The sequence below is a fragment of the Ochotona princeps genome, chromosome 22 (genome assembly GCF_030435755.1).
Source record: "Ochotona princeps isolate mOchPri1 chromosome 22, mOchPri1.hap1, whole genome shotgun sequence".
Lineage (NCBI taxonomy): Eukaryota > Metazoa > Chordata > Mammalia > Lagomorpha > Ochotonidae > Ochotona > Ochotona princeps.
The window spans coordinates 15969926-15988532 of record NC_080853.1 but is presented as its reverse complement, the minus strand read 5'-3'; the positions used below and the strand labels follow the sequence as shown (position 1 = coordinate 15988532).

Genomic DNA, 18607 nt, shown 5'->3' with positions numbered 1-18607 from the left:
TTTTTTAGGATTTATTTATTTTTATTGCAAGGCAGATTAACAGAGAGGAGAGACAGAAAGATCTTTTATTTGTTGGATTACTCCACAAATGGCTACAATGTCCAGAACTGAGTTAATTCAAAGTCAGGATCCAGGAGCTTCTTCTGGGTCTCCCATGTGGCAACAGGAACCCAAGGCTTTGTGCCAGCCTTCACTGTTTTCCAGGACCACAACCAGAGAGCTAGAGGGTGGAGGAGCAGCTGGAACATGAACTGGCACGCATATGGAATCCTGGCGCTTGGAAGTAGAGGATTAGCCAGTTGAGCCAACGCACCAGTCATTAAAGAGTCAGCTCTAACCTATGTTAATAATAGTATGAGGCCTGGCAAGTTAGCCTAGTGGTTAAAGTACTCGCCTTGGATGAACCGGGAACCCATGTGGGCACTAGTTCTAATCCTGGCAGCACCACTTCCCATCCAGCTCCCTGCTTGTGGCCTGGGAAAGCAGTCGAGGACGGCCCAAAGCTTTGGGACCCTGTACCCACGTGGGAGACCCGGAAGAGGTTCCTGGTTCCTGGCATCGGATTGGCGTGTACCGGCCATTGCAGCTAGTTGGGCAGTGAATCAGCAGATGGAACATCTTCTTCTCTGTCTCTCCTCCTGTCTGTACATCTGACATTCCAATGACAAAAAATCTTGAATAAAATTTTAAAAAATCTTTATTTACTTGAGCAGTGCTCTCACAGCATGCTCCATGTCGGGGTCAATGTGACGACAGTGGGTGGCCATTCCCCATCCTCAGGTACTGAGGTGGTTGGAATGTTGTGTGCGACTTCTCCCCTTCTCTCCCTTCTTCCCTCAGATACAGGAAGTATAAAAAGAAAATAGGAAACCATGTTCTTATCCACCTTCTCCTATTCCTCGACCCTTCCAATCATAATCAGTGGTCCACATGAGCATGCACCTTACTCAACTATGTAATCATCATCAAAAATAAAATAATAAAAAATCAGTTATGGGAGAAGGCTCAGGACACGAGAGGTGGGACATGGAAGAGAGGGGCAAGGAGATGAGACGACATCACAATACCCTTCCCTTGGGGACGCTGGGAGATGGCTGAACTGATCCTCTGAAATTTGCTTCCCGGGCTTCCTAACTGCTTCAACCCCCAGGCTGCCCAGAGCCAAGGCCACTGAGGGCTTTCCAGTGGTTTCTGGTTTTATTTCTTCACTTACTTGTATGAAAATAATGACTGTGCTAGTATGGTTCAGCTCCTGTGCTAAGCTAAGTGGATGCATAGGTTAATAAACACAATGCCTGGCCATAAGCTGCTCCCATTTGAGGGTTGGGCAGACAGGTAAGCAGCACTAAGTTCCACAACATTATAGTAGCACAGGGGGACACCTAGCCTAGCTTGGGGAGTCACAAAGACAAAGTGCCACAGGCAGGCTGGGATCTTCCTTTGCAACTGAAGGGCTGCTCACCTTGAGGTTGAGGTGTCTGGACAAACACTTCAGAACTTGAGACATGCTGATTGTGGCCCGTTCCCTCTCATGGTCAACAACAGACTGTAACCACGGGTCCATCTGCTGCAAAAGAAGGAAGAAAGAAGGCTGGATGGTTTACCAGGAAGATCTGGGCTAATACCTGTAACCTGCCTGGAAGAAAAATGTGGAGAGGAAAATTGTTGCTCCTGTATCTCCAAGTATTGTCCTCAATGACAAACCAGTTTGGGTTAGAAGCAGAAGTGATGGGCCCAGCATGGTAGTCTAGTGGCTCAAGCCCTTGCATTGCACGTATCAGGATCCCATATGGGGGACAGTTTGTATCCTGGCTGCTCTATTTCGCATCCAGTTCCCTGCTTGTGGCCTGGTAAAGCAGTCGAGGACAGCCCAGAACCTTGGTACCCTGCACTTGCGTGGAAACCTGGAAGAAGTTCCTGGTTCCTGGCTTCGGACTGGCTCAGCTCCAGCCATTGCGGCCACTTGGGGAGTGAACCAGCAAATGGAAGATCTTTCTCTCTGTCTCTCCTTCTCTCTGTAAACCTGATTTTCCAAGAAAAAATAAAATAGATCTTAAAAAATGAAATCAAGGAAAATGCTTCATGAGCATTGTTTTTTTAAAAAAAAACAGAAGTGGTGGGATGATAAGCAAGCCACCAGGGTGTTGACTTGGCTTCTGTGGGAGTCCCCTTTCCAAGACATGTTTTCTCTTCATTCTGATTTCTTCAATGAATTATTCTATTTGTACTTAGCCCTTTCTAATCTTCTTTGGAAAGAAATGAATTTGTAAGGTTCCATTCAAAAGCACTGTGGGGTCTGGCACCACAGTATGGTAGGTTAAGCCTCCACCTGCAGTACTAGCACCCCATATGGGTAACAGTCATGTGTCCCAGTGCTCTACTTCCAATCCAGCTTCCTGCTTATGTCCTGGGAAAGCAGTAAAGGATGGCCCAAAGCCTTGGGGCCTGTACCCACATGGGAGACTCCAAGAAAGCTCCTGGCTTCTGGTTGCTTGCTTCAGATCTACTTAGCTCCAATCACTACAGCTGTTCAGGGAGTGAACCAGTGGATGAAAGATCTCTTTCTCTCTCTTTGCAATTCTGCCTTTAAAATAAATAATTTAAAAAAAGAACTCTGGGTGCAGATTGGCATTCACCTGAACAGCTGGAGCAAGATAACACCCCTGAGTAGCTGTTTAGATATAATGCAGCATCTTAGAAGAAATGGCTTGGATTAAGCTGTCATGACTAGACAATACGAAGTACACCTGGATAAAGGGAGAAGTCAAAGCTGGCTGAGACACACAGAAGAGTCATGAGAAACTATGCTAAGGCCAGTGTAGCAAGGATAAATGTATCTGTACTTATGTGCAAATGATTCATAATAGCTTAAAGGGTTATTCCTATCTAGAATCTCTGTATCTGAAAAAAGGGGATCAAGACAGCAGAATGAGGCCAGGCACGATGGCTAAAATGGTATCCTTGTAAGCACTGGGATCCCATATGGGCGCAGGTTCATGTCCTGGCTGCTCCACTTTCCATCCAGCTCATTACCAACCGCCTGTGAAAACAGTGGAGGATGGCCCAAAGACTTGGGACCCTGCACCTGTGTGAGAGACATGGTAGAAACTCCTGGCTCTTGGCTTCAGAGCAGCTCAGCTCCAGCCAATGTGGCCATTTGTAGAGTGAACCAGCAGATAGAAGATCTTTCTATCTCTCTTTCTCATTGTAAATCTGCCTTTCCAATCAAAATAATAAACCTTTAAAAAATGACAGCAGGATGCCTGAACTGCAATGTAGCAAAGAAATCCCCAGAGGGAAAGGTCAAAGAGCAACTTCAGTTGCAGCCAGGTAGTCATGGATCAGCTTTGAGTCACACCTGAGAAGAAGCTACCTGTTTACCAGTTCAGAAAACCTTCTTTCCTAGTAAGGAATTGTAACTGAAGGAGCAATTATAGCAAACACTTATTGAGGGCCACTGATTCTATACACAAAGGAATTATGATCTGCACATAAAGGTGAGGAAATCAGAGTGCAAGAGAATGAATTCCTTGCAGAAGGGCTTACAACCAATGAAGTGCAGAATTGAACCTGAGCCCACATCTCTGATTTAAAGCTGGTGGCTGATACTCTTAACTACAGTGCTGCCTCCTAAAAGGTAAACCTCCCACATTTTCTTCTTCTACTTTCAATGCATGATGGGATCTTCTTCTCTGGTGTCCTGCTTACCTTAACAATGGCATCAAGGTTTTCCAAATGTGGGTCTTTTACCACCAAACTCTGGAGCATCTCCAAGAATGCCTGGAACGTCTGCCTGTAGAGATACTGAAGAGGCCCAGAATCAGTGGCTTCTGCCAGTTTCCACCCCCTGCTTTTAAGGCCTCTCTCTTTAACTTGAGGCTCTCAAAGGGGAGCAGAACCAGTGGAAAAGTACACAGACCATGGCATGAGGTGAAAGAATAAATCTGTGTTTTACACAGACACCTCGGCACAACTAGGATCACAGCCCACAGACTCTGTTTCTGGGTCTCTGGGAGAGTTTAAAACTGACTTCTGTTTCTTCCTAACATCTGGGCCCAGAGGGATACAAAGTCCTCTGGGGTAACCGCTTTAGAGCAAATTTACAAGCCAGAACAGATCATTGGGCCCTCATACCTGTTCTTCCTGCTGTCTGGAAGGGACACCTTCAGACAGAAGGATGCCTTCTCTCTTCACCCCATCAGGAAGACCTCTCAGTCACCCTGCTACAGTCACCCTGTTTCTGCTTTGTTTTTCATAAAAACAGATGCTTGTCTGCTGAGCTCTTGATCAACGGTTTGTCTCTGTGAGCTCCATGTGGGACAGTGTGTGCTGCTGCAAGCACACTACCTGCCGCAATGCTCAGCACACAGGGACCCTGCAACAAACGTCTGTCAAGCCTAAGAATGAGCATTCCCACTACATTCCCAATACAGAAAAGAGAGAATGAAGGGAAATGAAAGACAAAGGGAGTAGGGGAGAAGCTAATTTAATCATCTGTCAGTCACCAGATGTGGCTTAGAAGGTTTTTAGTCTCAGAAGATGAAACGCACCTTGGAGGGTACACACTTAGCCTCATGCCTGAGTCTAGCTAAGATGCCTGAATCTCATGACTGAGTGTCCGAGCTTACGACCCTACACGGGCTCCAGTTTTCCTACACGGGCTCCAGATAATGGAGGCCCTGAGAGGCAGCAGATGATGACTTGAGTAATTGGGTCCCTGCCACCCATTTAGCAGACCAGCATTATAAGCTCCTGGCTTCAGGCACTCAGGTAGTGTCCCAGCAGTGGGCACTTAGGTAGTGTCCCAGTAGACAGGAGATCTCTACCTACTTCTCAAATCAGTTAATCAATTGTAAAAAGAAATCTTTGACAAGCCCAGATGAGCAGGCCCCATGGTTGGGAAGTGTCTGAGGTGGAGCGTGGGTTACCTCGGGGGTGTAGGGTCTGCTTGGCATGCCCTCCTCCGGCTGGCTCAGAATGCTCAGGGATGGCAGAGTGATGAGACTTCGGGTGACCAGACTGAACAAGTCAGCACGATCTTCAGACCCAAACAGCAGGTGCACATCTAGGTAGCTAAGACAAGGCAGTTGGTGAACAGCAGGCTGGATAGCAGGGTTTGATTGGATATGGATAAAAGGGAAGAGGAGACTGGTCACTGTGCCACTGTGAGGGAAGAGGTAAGTGGTACAGCTCGTCACTGTGTCTAGACAAATCTCACAAAAAAGATTAGAAGAACATCTGCTGCTCAATCCACTTGTGCATGACACGGCCTGCTATGGCTGAATCAACGGGAAGGGGGTGTCGAATCAAGTCAAAGACTTTAACCACTGGACTTCTTGGGACCTGTGATCAGTTAGTCACTGAGAATCGAATCTCCCACAAGAGGCAGTAAACAGAAGAAAGCCTTGAACGTACTTAGGCCTTGGAATTTGCTGAAATGAAGCATATATAAGAGCAACTTTTCAACAAACACACCTGAGACAAAAGTGAACTCTAAAAAGGTCCCATAAGGGTTTCCAGTCATGGATGGCAGCACACATAAAAGCAAAGTTCCTATACAAAAAATACATATTTGGCTTCCCCTTCCCCTTCCCTAAAAAATTTTCAAAAGTGAAAAACATGGAATATGACACTGTTGTGGCACAGCCTGTTAAGCTACTGCCTGTGATGCCAGAATTCCATATGAGTGCCAGTTGAAGCCCCAGCAGCTCCACTTCTGAATCAGCCCCCTGCTAATGCTTCTGCAAAGGCAGCTGACAATGGCACAAATGCTTAGGACCATGTCACTCATGTGGCGGACCCAGATGGAGTTTTTGGCTCTTGACTCCAGCCTGCCCCAAGCCACAGCCATTATGGTCATTACGGGAGCAAGTAAGCAGATGGAAGACCTCTCTCTCTGTAACTCTACCGTTCGAATACATTTAATACATACACACACAGAAAGAACGTATTAGTTGGCTTCAGCATTGGCTCTGAATGAGGAAGCAGGGTGCCTGTGAAAGTGTGTGTCACCTGAGGCCTGCTATGATGACGAAGATCTCTTGGCGCACGGGGCTGAATAGAGTGTGCAGGGACTCCTCTTGTACCAGGACCTGCACAGAGGGGAAGAGCTTAAGACAGTCAAGATCAAGCCAGTTTACCAGGCCAGAAGCACTCAGAGACACTGCTGATGGCCTGCTCCCAGGCCAGGGGGACAGGCCGAGCGGCAGCCTTCTCTGGGCCCCACTTCTCGCTGCTGGAGCTGACCGTTAGTTCACCTTCCTGTACCTCAGTTTCCTCACCTGTAAGAGGAGTTCACGGCATGGCTTACCTTCACAGGGTGGCTGAGAGTACTTAATGAACTGATTTGTAATCCCCAGGAACCCTCAATAATCACTGAAGCCTGTTACTCATTATTTTTATTATTAGCAATCAAGACAATCTGACTCATTTTTCTACTAAGTCAATCATTTATGCCCAACATGATTCTGAGTTACTTGTCTTGGAAAAGTTGAGTGATTTTCCAGTTTACAATTTGGCAGAGGGCAGGCTGCCTGGATGTGCTGGACAACCTGCAGTGACAGGGACAAACAGGAAGGTGGGCAGTACCTTGGTTGGGGCACCATTCCCCAAGTGCCCTTAGGTGCTACTGAGTCTCTTTGGGCTGATTATCTGTAGGGGGTACCGAGATGATCTAGGGGAGCAGATGTGAGAACCAAGCATAAACTCTTGTGGGGAAAGCCGCACTGCCTGGCCTGCCCCACCCGGGCCCTCTGGCAGTTGCCCCCCGCCGGTGGAGGGGGATGGGTGGAGCTTGCAGCCACATCTCTGCTGTCCTCCTGTCTCACTGGTTATGCTTAGCTGTCCAGCAGCAGACCAAGGCCAATCAGATCCTCTCTCCCCTTCTGTCAGGAACCTGAAATCTGCACAGAGATCTTTGTATTGGACAGCTTTATATCACTCTAACCAATGCTCGAGAGAAGCCATTTAAGGAAGGAGATTTCTTTTGATGCACAGTTTTGGAGGGCCAACATCCAGGTCTGGTAGCCCCTCTGGTCTGATGAGGGTGGTGGATGGTGGAAGGGCTGCCTTCTGGGGGAGGATCCCAGGGCGAGCCAGGGAGCAGTGAGGGACTGCCTTGGCCCAACCTAACACCTCCTGTGACCTTGGGACTTCCCACCAGGCCTACCTCCTAAATGTCAAACTTAGATCAAGCACCCAACCTGCTGGCACCACTAACCCTCTGGGGATTAAACTGGAGAACCAACTTCTGGTCAAACCACAGCAGGCTTCCATCTCAATGCTGGCCTAATCTTCTAACGGAGGAAAGCAGAACTCTGGCAAGCTCTAGTCCTTTTAGACAAGGTAGCAGAAAAGGGGCTATCAAGGGGAGGGAGAAAGGAGGGAGGAATGGCAATATATACAAAAGAGCAAAGACAAGAAATTGCCAGAACATTCTGGTGTATGGCAGTTTGTTTTCTAAATTCACTCCTTTCTTGGCCCAGGCTGTGCCTCAGGTGAGGTTCTCAACCAGGAAAGTTGGTTTAACTTTTTAAGGAATTGGCACGTCTACCGCAATGGTTCAATTAGCTAATCTCCCTTGTCAAGCGCCGGGATCCCATTTGGGTGCTGGTTTATGTCCCAGTGCTCCACTTCCCATCCAGCTCCCTGCTTACAGCCTGGGAAAGCAGTGGAAGACGGCCCAAAGCCTTGGGACCCTGCAGCCATGTGAAAGACCTGGAAGAAGTTCTTGGCTTTGGATTGCCTCAGCTCTGGCTGCTGCAGCCACTTGGGGGAGCAAACCAGCAGATGGAAGACCTTTTTCTCTGCCTTCTCTCTGTAACTCCTGCCTTTCCAATAAAAATAAATCTTAAAAAAAATTGGCAAGTTGTTTTCCAAAGTGGCTATGCCATTCTACCAACATTCCCATCACATCAGTGCATAAGAGTTCTGGCTGTTCCACAAGTTCAACTTCACCAATGTTTGGCATTTCCTTTATTTTTATTCTCTCTCTATCTCTCCTTTTTTTTGTCCAGCCTGGTAGAAATTACGTTGATTTTTTAAAAAAGATTTATTTATTTTGTATTGGAAAGGCAAATTTACAGAGAAAAGAAGAGACAGATCTTCAGTCCACTGGTTCACTCTTCAAGTGGCCGCAATGACCAGAGTCATACTGATCTGAAGCCAGCAGCCAGGAGCTTCTTTCAGGTCTCCCACACAGCTACAAGGTCCCAAAGCTTTGGGCCATCCTCTGCTGCTTCCCAGGCCGCAAGTAGGGATCCTGAAGGGAAGTGGAGCAGGTGGAGTATGAACCGGCACTATATGGGATCCCAGCACATGCAAGGCAAGGATTTAACCACTAGGCTATGGTGTTGGGTCTTTTGGGGGGAGCGTTAATTTGCTCCTTCCTATCACAGTGATGGGCTAGCTTTCCATTTGTGTAATTATAAATGCTCTGATATGAAGCTGTAGTACAGGTTTATTCCCTATCCTTTCCACATTCTGCTTCTGGCATCCTTGGCTCTTTTCATGTGAACACTGAAGATCCAGACACTGGCGTGGATTGTGAGCGGGTGGTAAATGTGTGCACGCTTCCTCTCTGTGATGCCCCCAACATGCCAGCCATCCATGTTGCACATGACCTGTGATGTTACAGGAGGATCCAGAAACATAGACATGCCTTCTAGCCAATTACAGTGTCATTGTTGAGTGGGAGGACTATCAAGAAATACCCTTTTGCCTTCCTCTTTCCTAGTCTAACTTTGTGTTTGCTTTACATAGACATGCTCGATCAGACTGTCTCTGGTGGTTCTTGTGGGCACAGAACACTATTTTCAGCTGGCAGGAAATCCCCAAGACATAACAACCAGAGAGAAGCCACAATACTTACACTGAGGACATGCACAATGTCCACCAGGTGGCTGTTAATGAAAGACTCTGTGGTTTCATCATAGGGTAAATTTTGGCTGAGAGAAGACAAAGATCTTAGGAATACCAGCTTTTCATGTTCATCCTGAATTTGCAGAAAAATGATTAATACATACATTATAATCTGACATTAAGACTTTTGAAAAGCATCTTGCAATATATTAAACATCTGGCATCTGAGGCAATAAGGTATTGATCTTTTATTGTTAGGAATGAATACACTGGAGAGATTTCAGGGAATCAGCTGGAGCTGAGCTGATCTTGAAGCCAGGAGCCCGGAGCTTCTTCCAGGTCTCCCATGAGGGTGCAGGGTCCCAAGGCTTCGGGTCGTTCTTGACTGCTTTTCCAGACCACAAGTAGGGAACTGGATGGAAAGCAGGGCTGCCGGGATTAGAACCGGCGCCCATATGTGATCACCACGTGTTCAAGGCAAGGACTTTAGCCGCTAGGCCACCACGCACTTACTATGTAAGTATTTAATTTAATGCATTTACTATATTTTACTGGACATTGCACAAATAGGTTTGAAATTCTTGGGGGATAATTTAACACAATTTAACAGCTTACAACATAATAATTACGAGATATTTAAATACTAGATAAATACTGTCACACAAGAGATAGTTAAATATAAGAGACAGTTAAAACACTGGGAAGCATGGATAAGCTGGGTAACTTGTAAGGTTCGCTGTGCATACCTTTAAGTCACCATTAAATCCCTCCTTAATGGAGTCGATCAACGTGTCAATGACGATCTCACCAAGGGGTCCTGGACAGGCCATGGAACTGAAGCTGTCTGAGAGGGGCTCTGGAGGGAGTCCAGGGAAGTCGGAGATGTCTGAATCTAATATCAGAAGACAGACACTGAATGATGCTGCCATGCTCTATTGCTGAGGTCTGTGCAGTGGGTGTGGATGACACAAAGGTGTAAAGAGAATATCTTCCCTTTGGCAAGCCTGTGAGGAGCTTCCAGCTGTAAGGCAACGCCCGGTGGACGTCTCTCCAACCACCTTAACACAGTTTCATCCCCTTTGCATGAACACTCAACCACCCCATTTAAGAATTCTGTAATCTATTGAGGCATTATTGTATGTCCTTGTAAGATGGTTTTTGCAACTGATGTGAGCTTAGAAGTCAAAGTTATTGATAATGTCTTGGTGAGTGTGCCTTTAAGAATGCATGAGAATTCATGCACACAGGAGTGCAATTAGTCTGTAGTTGTAGGGAGATTTAATATTTGAAACTTTTGTCTTGGATCTTTACTTTTTTTTCCCTTTTGATGTCTTTCTCCCATTGAGTGATAGATAAGTTACAGAAATAGAAATGTAGTAGGAATGTATTACTGATTAAGATGTAATTGCATGTACCCTGTCCTTGAAGTCCTGCCTATCACCCAATGGCCACTACTAAAGAATGAGTAATGGTTTGCTTTGAATAAAAATGATTATAGTATCTTACAGAATTATCTTTAAGAATACCTGCATAATCATGAAGTAAAAGATAAAATAATCAAATGGCTGTGTGACTACTACTAAAGAATGGATAATGGTTTGCTTTGAAAAAAATGATTATAGCATCTTACAGAACTATCTTTAAAAGCACCTGGTTAATCATGAAGTAAAAAATGAAAAATTATCAAACATCTGTGCATGCCCACTTAGTCATGAAGTTAAATACAGAACAATCACACATTTGTGCAGAGGCTTGTGATGTGTCTGAGTAAATAAAAAGGACAGCCTCTTGAGCTGTTGAGGCTAGGGCATGAAGTGATTGTATCTGTCTGTGTCTCTTTTCCTCACCAACTCCACACATCCTTCTCAAGGTCCGCACTCGGCTGCAGCTGGCCTCCAGCACTACGTGAAGGGACACAAGTTTGGAGGGGAGCTGAACTAATTTACTTATTTGAAAGATGGAATGGGGGCTGGCGTGATGACTCAATTGGCTAATACTCCACCTTCAAGTGCAGACATCCCATATGGATGCTGGTTCATGTCTCAGCTGCTTCACTTCCCATCCAGCTCCCAGTTTATGGCCTGGGAAAGCAGCAGAGGAAAGCCCAAGTCCTTGTAACCTGCACCCATGTAGGAGATCCAGAAGCAGCTCCTGGTTTCTGGCTTCGGATTGCCTCAGCTCCAGGCGTGTGGCCACTTGTATAATGAAGCAACAAATGGAAGATCTTTCTGTCTCTCATATCTCCATAAAACTACCTTTCCAATAAAAATAAAGAAATCTTTTAAAAAAAGATGGAATGACAGAGACAGGGAGACGAGAAAAAGAAAAACAAAAAGGGAGAGGGAGAAAGAGAAATATTTCTGTTGTTTACTCCTCAAATGGTTTTATCAGCCAGGTCTGGGCCAGGCTGAAGCCAGGAGCCACGACTCTATCTGGAATTCCCACGTGGGTGGCAGGGCCATCCTCCTTTGCCTTCCCAAGTAATTACCAGGAAGTCAGATCTAAAGTGGAGCAGTCAGGACTTGGGAAACCAGAACCATCACCAGCAGCAGCCTAACCTGCTGGCCCCGTCATGTGAGGATTTCACTTCTCTATTTTTGTACTCTTCTATATTTCCTGAAAACCTCTTCTGCAAACCCCTCCCACTCTATGCCAAATCCTGGTCAAATGCTAATTGTAACAATTAGACCTGCGTTCTTGGTTACCTCTGACCTTTGCACCAGCTGTTCCCTTGTTTCCACTGCTGCTTTGCCTTCCTGCATGGTTGCAGGTTTCATCTGCAGGATACTTTCCTGAGGCTCCTCTTGGCCCATTTTGGCTAAATATACCCCTAGCCACTAATAAATATACTCCTAACTGCTTTCTACCCTGCCCTGGCCCCATCAGGCGCATCAGACTGAGTTCCACTTGCCTGTTAATCTGTATACATGGATATCTTTTGTTCACTGTGGCAAGATCAGGCTTTGATATTTGCTGAATGAATGTATGCATGAACGAATGTGATTCCTCAGACACGCAAGGATCTTTCCCGCTGCATGTGCATGCTGTCCATCCCATCGACCTGGGACGCTCTTCCCTGTACCTGCCACATGGGCTGCCCTTTCATTTTTTCTCTGCTAGGAGTTGACAGGGCTACCTCACACAGGTGTTACCTGACAACCGCAGCTGAAAGCAGCTTCCCATCTCCCTTATGTTTTCATCTCAGCCTCTCGTTTAGTTCTTCCACCGTGCTGACCACCACTTCTAATCACTTTAAGTACTCTACATGTATGTATGTATGTATGTATGTATGTATGTATGTATGTGTTGGGGGGAGTCTCTTTTTTGCACTGAAATACAAGTTTTGGTTTGGAACCATGTGGGTCAAACTTATACCCAACATGAGATACTCATGAGCCATTTGTAAGGCAACTGGAAGGCCTTCTGAACAGTCTTCCCCTCTGTGTCACCATACACCTGCCTGTCCCTTCTCAGAACCTCTCAAGCATTCAGGCTTTGCGGCAGGTTGTGATATGATCTATCCCAGGATCAGGCTTAGTTTCCTTAGTATCTGTAACAACGTATCTTTTCTTGTTTTGCCAATCCTATTCCAGGTTCTCAGTCAGGGATGAAATTCATTCTCAGTCTAATTCAAGGGCCGGTCAGGCAACATTCAGTCACTGCCTCATGCTTGATGGCAGCAGAGTTCCTTCTCCCTGCCCCCACCTTGTCTTTGCCCCGTTCACCTGTATTTTCAACGCTACTTGGGCGGTTTCTAATATCCTCTATGCTGCTCAGCTGCAAATCCACACTTCCTGAATCGTTGTCAGAAACACAAGGGATCACTACATCTTCGCGACCACAGATCCTGGGAATGAACAAGGGAGAAAGAGTTCTTCAAGGTTGTTTCAACGTTACTCAACTGCAAGCCTAAATGTCAACTTTTCAGAGAGGAACTTATTTGTTATCTGTTTTATTTTGAAGACAGACAGAAGGTGAGATTTTTCCACCTGCTAGTTCACTCCTCTAACACCAGCAACATCCAGGCTGAAGCCAAGAATCAGGGCTACATCTTCAGCTCCTATATGGTGGCAGGAACCCAGCACTGACCATTTCCACTGCCTCCCACACTGCTCCCCACGATGCACATTACCAGAAAGCTGGAATGGGGAGTGAAGCTGGGAGCTGAACCCAGGCACTATGATAGGCAATGTAGGTGGAGTGAAACCCCGGCCCAAATGACATTTACTGATCATCAACCTAGATTGAGTAGCTTCCACACACTCTACTCCACAGTTACCTTCTTACTTTCTTTTGTGGTATTTACCCATTTCCTACAATGGCTGTGTCTAATTGTGTTTCTCTCCTCTCATCATAAGCCCCACTGAAGAAACTTCATCTATGTGGTCACAGTTTTATCTCTAGCTCCCAGCATGTCACCAGTCTTGTGGGGGAATGAATGGCTAAGTAAGAAACTCTATGTGGCTGCTAACATCCCACCGGAGGAGTGGACATTTGGCACATGGGTTAAGACACCACGAGGGATGCTCAGAGCTCTGGCTCAGCTTCAGACTCCAGCTTCCTGCTGATGTGCACTTTGGGAGGCAGCAGGTGATGGCTCAAGCACACGGTCCCTGTCACTCCTGTGGGAGACCTAGAGTGACTTTCAGGGCCCTGGCTGTTGCAGGCATTTAAGGAGTAAAGTGAAGGATAGATGATCTTTGTCAATGTGTCTCTTTTAACAAAAAATAAAGAAATTAATTATCTCTTTAGAAAAACATAAGTTGAGCAGCTCAGCCCAGTAGCCCAGTGGCTAAAGTCCTCATTTTGCACTGCCATGATTCCATACGAGCACTGGTTCATATTCTCAGATGCTCTACTTCCCATCCAGCTCCCTGCTTGTGGCCTGGGAAAGCAGTAGAGAATGGTCCAAAGTCTTGGGACCCTGCACTTGTTCCTGGCTCCGGACTTCAGATCGGCTCAGCTCTGGCTGTTGTGGTCACTTGGGCAGTGAATCATCGGACGAAAGCTCTTTCTGTCTCTCCTCCTCTCTGTGTATCTGCCTTCCAAAAATAAATAAATAAATCTTTAAAAAAAACACTCCCCAAGGTCCCTAAATCTCTCATACTTTCCCCTTTATTCATTTTTTCCCCACAGTCCACAACATCTCCTATTCCATAGTTACTTGTGATGTTTATTGCTTATCATCTATTCTTCCTGCTAAAAGGTGCAGTCTACATGGGCAAGAATCTTTGGTTGCTTTGCTTGTGAATGGATTTCCAGAGTCTAGAACAGACCTGGCATATGGTGATGCTTAAAAATACACTGGGAGAGGGGTCCCGTGCGGTAGCCTAGTGGCTAAAGTCCTCGCCTTGCACACACCGAGATCCCATATGGACACCGGTTCTAATCCTGGCAGCCCTGCTTCCCATCCAGTTCCCTGCTTGTATCCTGGGAAAGCAGTCCAGGACAGCCCAAAGCCTTGGGACCCTGCACCTGCGTGGGAGACTAGAAGAGGCTCCTGGCTTCGGATCAGCTCAGCTCCGGCCGTTGTGGCCACTTGGGGAGTGAATCATTGGGCCGAAGATCTTCCTCTCTGTCTCTGTCCTCCTCTCTGTATCTCTGACTTTTCAATAAGAATTTTAAAAAATCTTTAAAATACCAGGAGACTGAATCACTGAGCAGATCTGTGCTTATTCAATGTTTAGTGAAGATCAGAGAACAAAAAATTAAATTGCAGCTGGTGGCATAAATTGGTGCAGCTGTTGTGAAAATACTTGCCACAAGTGAGTCGTGTTGAAGGTGTACATGTAGTGTGATTAACTAGTGAATGCAGTCCATTTCTAACTGTTACACCTGTGCACCAGGAACATGTGCAACAAATCTACAGATTTAGTCCTATCAACAACAAAAAAAGTAGACTCCCAACAGCCCATCAACAGGATAAGCTACTGCATATTTACACAATAAGGAACTATACAGGAGGTGTGAAATTAAAAACTTCTATCTTTATACAACAAAATATAAATCTCACACTATCAAGGAGGGGAAAAACATGGAAAAAGATGTTATACATTCCATAAAGTGAATAAACATGCAAGACTACATGCACTGCTTAGCATTAAACAGGTATAAAACAAGAATAAAACAGGAATAAAAGCAAGAAAACCATCTCACTGGCAGGATGAGCATCTCGGTAACAGATAACACTGAGAGAGCTTCACAGTTGTGCTGAGGTCAGCAGAGACAGGGCTGCACGGCAGAATTACCCTTTTTTCTTTTTTTCTTTCTTCTTCTTCTCTTTTTTTTTTTTTGAAAGGCAGATATACAGAGAGGAGGAGAGACAGACAGGAAGAGCTTTTGTCTGATGATTCACTCCCCAAGTGACTGCAACAGCCAGAGCTGAGCTGATCCAAAGCCAGGAGCCAGGAGCTTATTCTGGGTCTCCCATATGGGTACAGGGTCCCAAGACTTTGGGTCGTCCTTGACTGCTTTCCCAAACCACAAGCAGGGATTTGGATGGAAAGTGGAGCTGCTGGGATTAGAACCAATGCCCATATGGGATCCTGGCGCGTTCAAGGCGAGGACTTTAGCTGCTAGGCTGTCACTCTGGGTCCAACAGCATTATTCATTTCCTAACAAATGCTTAGAACAAACACTTCTTATTTTCATTTAGTCAGTATTAAGTAAAGCAATTTTGAAAAAAGACTCAAACAATGATGTTTGAAATTTTTTTTCTTGTGTGCATGTTGCATTAACCAACCAACCAAAAAAAAATTAAACAGAAACAAATAAACTTTTTAGGAATGAAAACCAATGAGCTGTATAACTGACTTTTTTTTAAGAAGCAGCTGATCTGTTTCCAAAATGGTTATACCATTTTCCATCTCCACTAGCGTATTGTGGAGGGTTCTGTGGCTCACAATCTTTTTTTTTTTTTTTTTTTAAAGATTTATTCATTTTATTACAGCCAGATATACACAGAGGAGGAGAGACAGAGAGGAAGATCTTCCGTCCGATGATTCACTCCCCAAGTGAGCCGCAACGGGCTGGTGCTTGCCGATCCGATGCCAGGAACCTGGAACCTCTTCCGGGTCTCCCACGCGGGTGCAGTGTCCCAAAGCATTGGGCCGTCCTCAACTGCTTTCCCAGGCCACAAGCAGGGAGCTGGATGGGAAGTGGAGCTGCCGGGATTAGAACCGGCGCTCATATGGGATCCCGGGGCTTTCAAGGCGAGGACTTAAGCCGCTAGACCACGCCGCCGGGCCCTGTGGCTCACAATCTTTGCCAATCTTTGCTATTAGTGGCAGTTTCTTCTTCGTCTTCTTTTTTTTTAGATTAACCATTCCAGTGAATGCAGAGTAAAGTTTTACCATAACTTTAAAAAACTTTTTGATTATTTGTTTTTTATTTGAAAGGCAGAAGGAGAGAGCAGGAGGTAGAGGACAGAACGATCTTTCAACTCTTTTTTCATGTTCCCAGAGGCCTCCAGCAGTTGGGGTTGGGGCCAAAGGCTAGTAGTGTAGAATTCAATTTGGGTCTCTCACGTGGCTGGCAGTCCTTCATCAGGCATTATCAGCTGCCTCCCGGGATGCACACTTAGCAAGAAGCTGAATAGGAAGCCCAAATTCAGAGACAGGATGCAGTCACCCCAAGAGGCAATCTAACCCGCTGCATTGCAGTGCCTGCTCCTGACAGAGTTAAATTCCACATGACAGAAAACATTGCTTTGAAACCACCCAGACAGGTGCTGAAACTGGGGAGTGACTGCTTTTCTGAATGGAATCACACTTCTTGAATACTTGAATATGTTCTCGAATTTTTTTTGTGCCATTCACAACGTAAAGCCGACTTGACACACTTTACATTCCTATGGACTTTTGCTCCATAATTACGTTGAAGTAGTCAACAAGGCCCTGGTTCGTAGTATTCATTGATTTTGTGGTATAAACACCTCTAGGATGTTCCCAAAAATTAAGCTGTCACAGCTGCTTCGGGAAGAGGGGGGACGCGATGGAGTCAGGTAGTACAAGTCATAGAAGCAGTCACAGCAGCGCAGGAATCAGGAAATGAGGTGTTGGGCCTTGAAATCTGCCTTTCCTGCACTGTAAGCCCACGTACTTTCATCTTGTGAATGGCCGTGTTGAACCAATTGGCAGAATTTTCGGAAAATGCAGCAGTCGAGTCTCCCGGATAGTTCTTTACATAGTCTAGCCCACCACTGCCCCATCGAACTTTCTGTGGTAAATTTCACGTTGGGCAATATGACGTCCACGAGTTAACGAGCACTCTAACATGTGGCTAGTGCGACTAAGGAACTGAACGTGGGGGCCTATGTCTATAAAACTAGACTAAAACTCGCACGCTCCTAAGGGTTACCATGAGGAAAAGCGTCACCCAAGGTTCCTTCACGAATAACCGAAACGACAGCCTCTGGTTAGCGAGCTCCCCCTCCCCACTGCTCCCTTCCGAGTCGCTTCAACTTAGCCGGGCTGCAAGGCAACGAATGAGTGACAGCGCGAGGAGCCAATCAACGCAACGGGCCAATCAGACGCGGCCCCGTCTCCGGCCCACCTGGAGGCCTCGTCCTATCGAATCCCGGTAGCGCCCGGAACTGGACCGTTGCGAACGGGCTATTCCAAGTGGGCCCAGGCGCAGGGGTGGGGGAGCTGGCTGGGCTGGACGCCGCTCCCGCAAGGCTAGCGGCGCGCGAGGGTCAGCGTCCTGTTCGTGGAGGCCCACAGCGGCCCAGGTCCCCGTGTGACTGCAGGGACTGACCTGTGTTTGGAGCCTATCCCGGCACACAGAGCTTGCCGCGAGTCCCTGGCGTCCCCTCCGGCTCGCTCGAAGAGCCACTTGCCCGAGCGGAAGTCAGCCTGAGACTCGGGCTCCGGCGGGACCTGCTGGGAGGAATGGCGCCGCCGGGTGAGGCGTTGCGCATGGCTCAGCGCCTGGGCCCCGCGGCCGGTCCGCTGCGGGGAGAGGGCTGTAGCCCGCGGACCGGCGGTACCCGTCACTCGGGAGCCGGCCAGGCGGGGCCCTCTTCCCCTGCGGGGCAGGGACATGGGCCGCGGGCTTTTGGCGAGGTTGAGGGTCGGCAAGAGGGCCGCGAGTTGGGAGGGAGTCGTCCGCGTCTGTCGGGGGGCTGGGGGGGGGGTGCTGGGGGTGCTGGGATGTGTAAGGCTGAGCTACGGGAGCCTCCGAGGCCCATCCTCGGCCTTCACTCATTCATTCGGGCTCTCGCGCCCGGCCGTCTTAAGATTTGGTGCCCATGTGGTCTGTTAAGTTCTTGTGAGCCTTTGGCCACATCTCCGTCCTTCGTCCACTTCGTTTATTCTTCGAGGGAAAGGGGGCGAGGAAACCACTGTCTCCCTTTGGGAAGTGTGGCTGGGTGCAGACTTGCAGACATGATCCGCCTCCTGGAGTTGCTGTGTTACCTGCGTGGTTTACGGACTAGTGTACAGCATCCTTGGGGACGCTCAGGGAAATTTAATGGCCTTGGTGCTTGAGCAGTGTCCGGATGCACGCCCACTGCTTGGTGTGAGATAAAGTCCTGGGATTTGAATCCAAAATGTCAACTGCTGTCGTTCCTCCAAGGTAGGGGGATTCTGATGCTGACATATAAGTGTTGAGCTGGAGAAATGCTAGTTACTCTTGGCCAGAGCCTGATAGGTCAGTCATGCACGCAGGCGCCCGGGATCCGGCTTTAGCTTCTCAGTCTTTCTTTCATTTCCCTGATAGACTGTGTCTCACCGCCTCCCCTGCGGGT

The 18607-nt window shown here is 47.1% G+C and overlaps 2 protein-coding genes across 13 annotated transcripts in view; one reads left to right on the top strand and one right to left on the bottom strand.

Annotated features, from left to right (window-relative positions):
- Positions 1-17985, bottom strand: part of MROH8 (maestro heat like repeat family member 8) — a 44457-nt gene extending 26472 nt beyond the window's left edge. For 8 of the 11 annotated variants that reach the window (XR_009247488.1, XR_009247489.1, XM_058679937.1 and 5 more), the window contains exons 1-8: positions 17617-17985; positions 12585-12706; positions 9606-9751; positions 8870-8992; positions 6013-6092; positions 4929-5073; positions 3709-3804; positions 1463-1567 (exon numbers count right to left, since the gene is read on the bottom strand). Coding sequence is in view for 9 of the 11 variants with exons in the window: in XM_058679937.1 (XP_058535920.1) it covers positions 1463-1567; positions 3709-3804; positions 4929-5073; positions 6013-6092; positions 8870-8992; positions 9606-9751; positions 12585-12706; positions 17617-17903 (1104 nt within the window). In the remaining 2 variants the exon portion in view is untranslated. Of the gene's footprint in view, positions 1-1462; positions 1568-3708; positions 3805-4928; positions 5074-6012; positions 6093-8869; positions 8993-9605; positions 9752-12584; positions 12707-16959; positions 17282-17616 lie in introns of those variants that run through there. The other 3 variants (XM_058679938.1, XM_058679942.1, XM_058679943.1) reach the window with 3 other exon arrangements.
- The window catches only part of RPN2 (ribophorin II), a 42000-nt gene continuing 41027 nt past the window's right edge, over positions 17635-18607 (top strand). For both annotated transcript variants that reach the window (XM_004585793.3, XM_012927186.2), the window contains exon 1: positions 17635-17763. In XM_004585793.3, the coding sequence (XP_004585850.2) occupies positions 17751-17763 (13 nt within the window). In that variant the 5' untranslated portion in view covers positions 17635-17750. The remainder of the gene's footprint in view (positions 17764-18607) is intronic.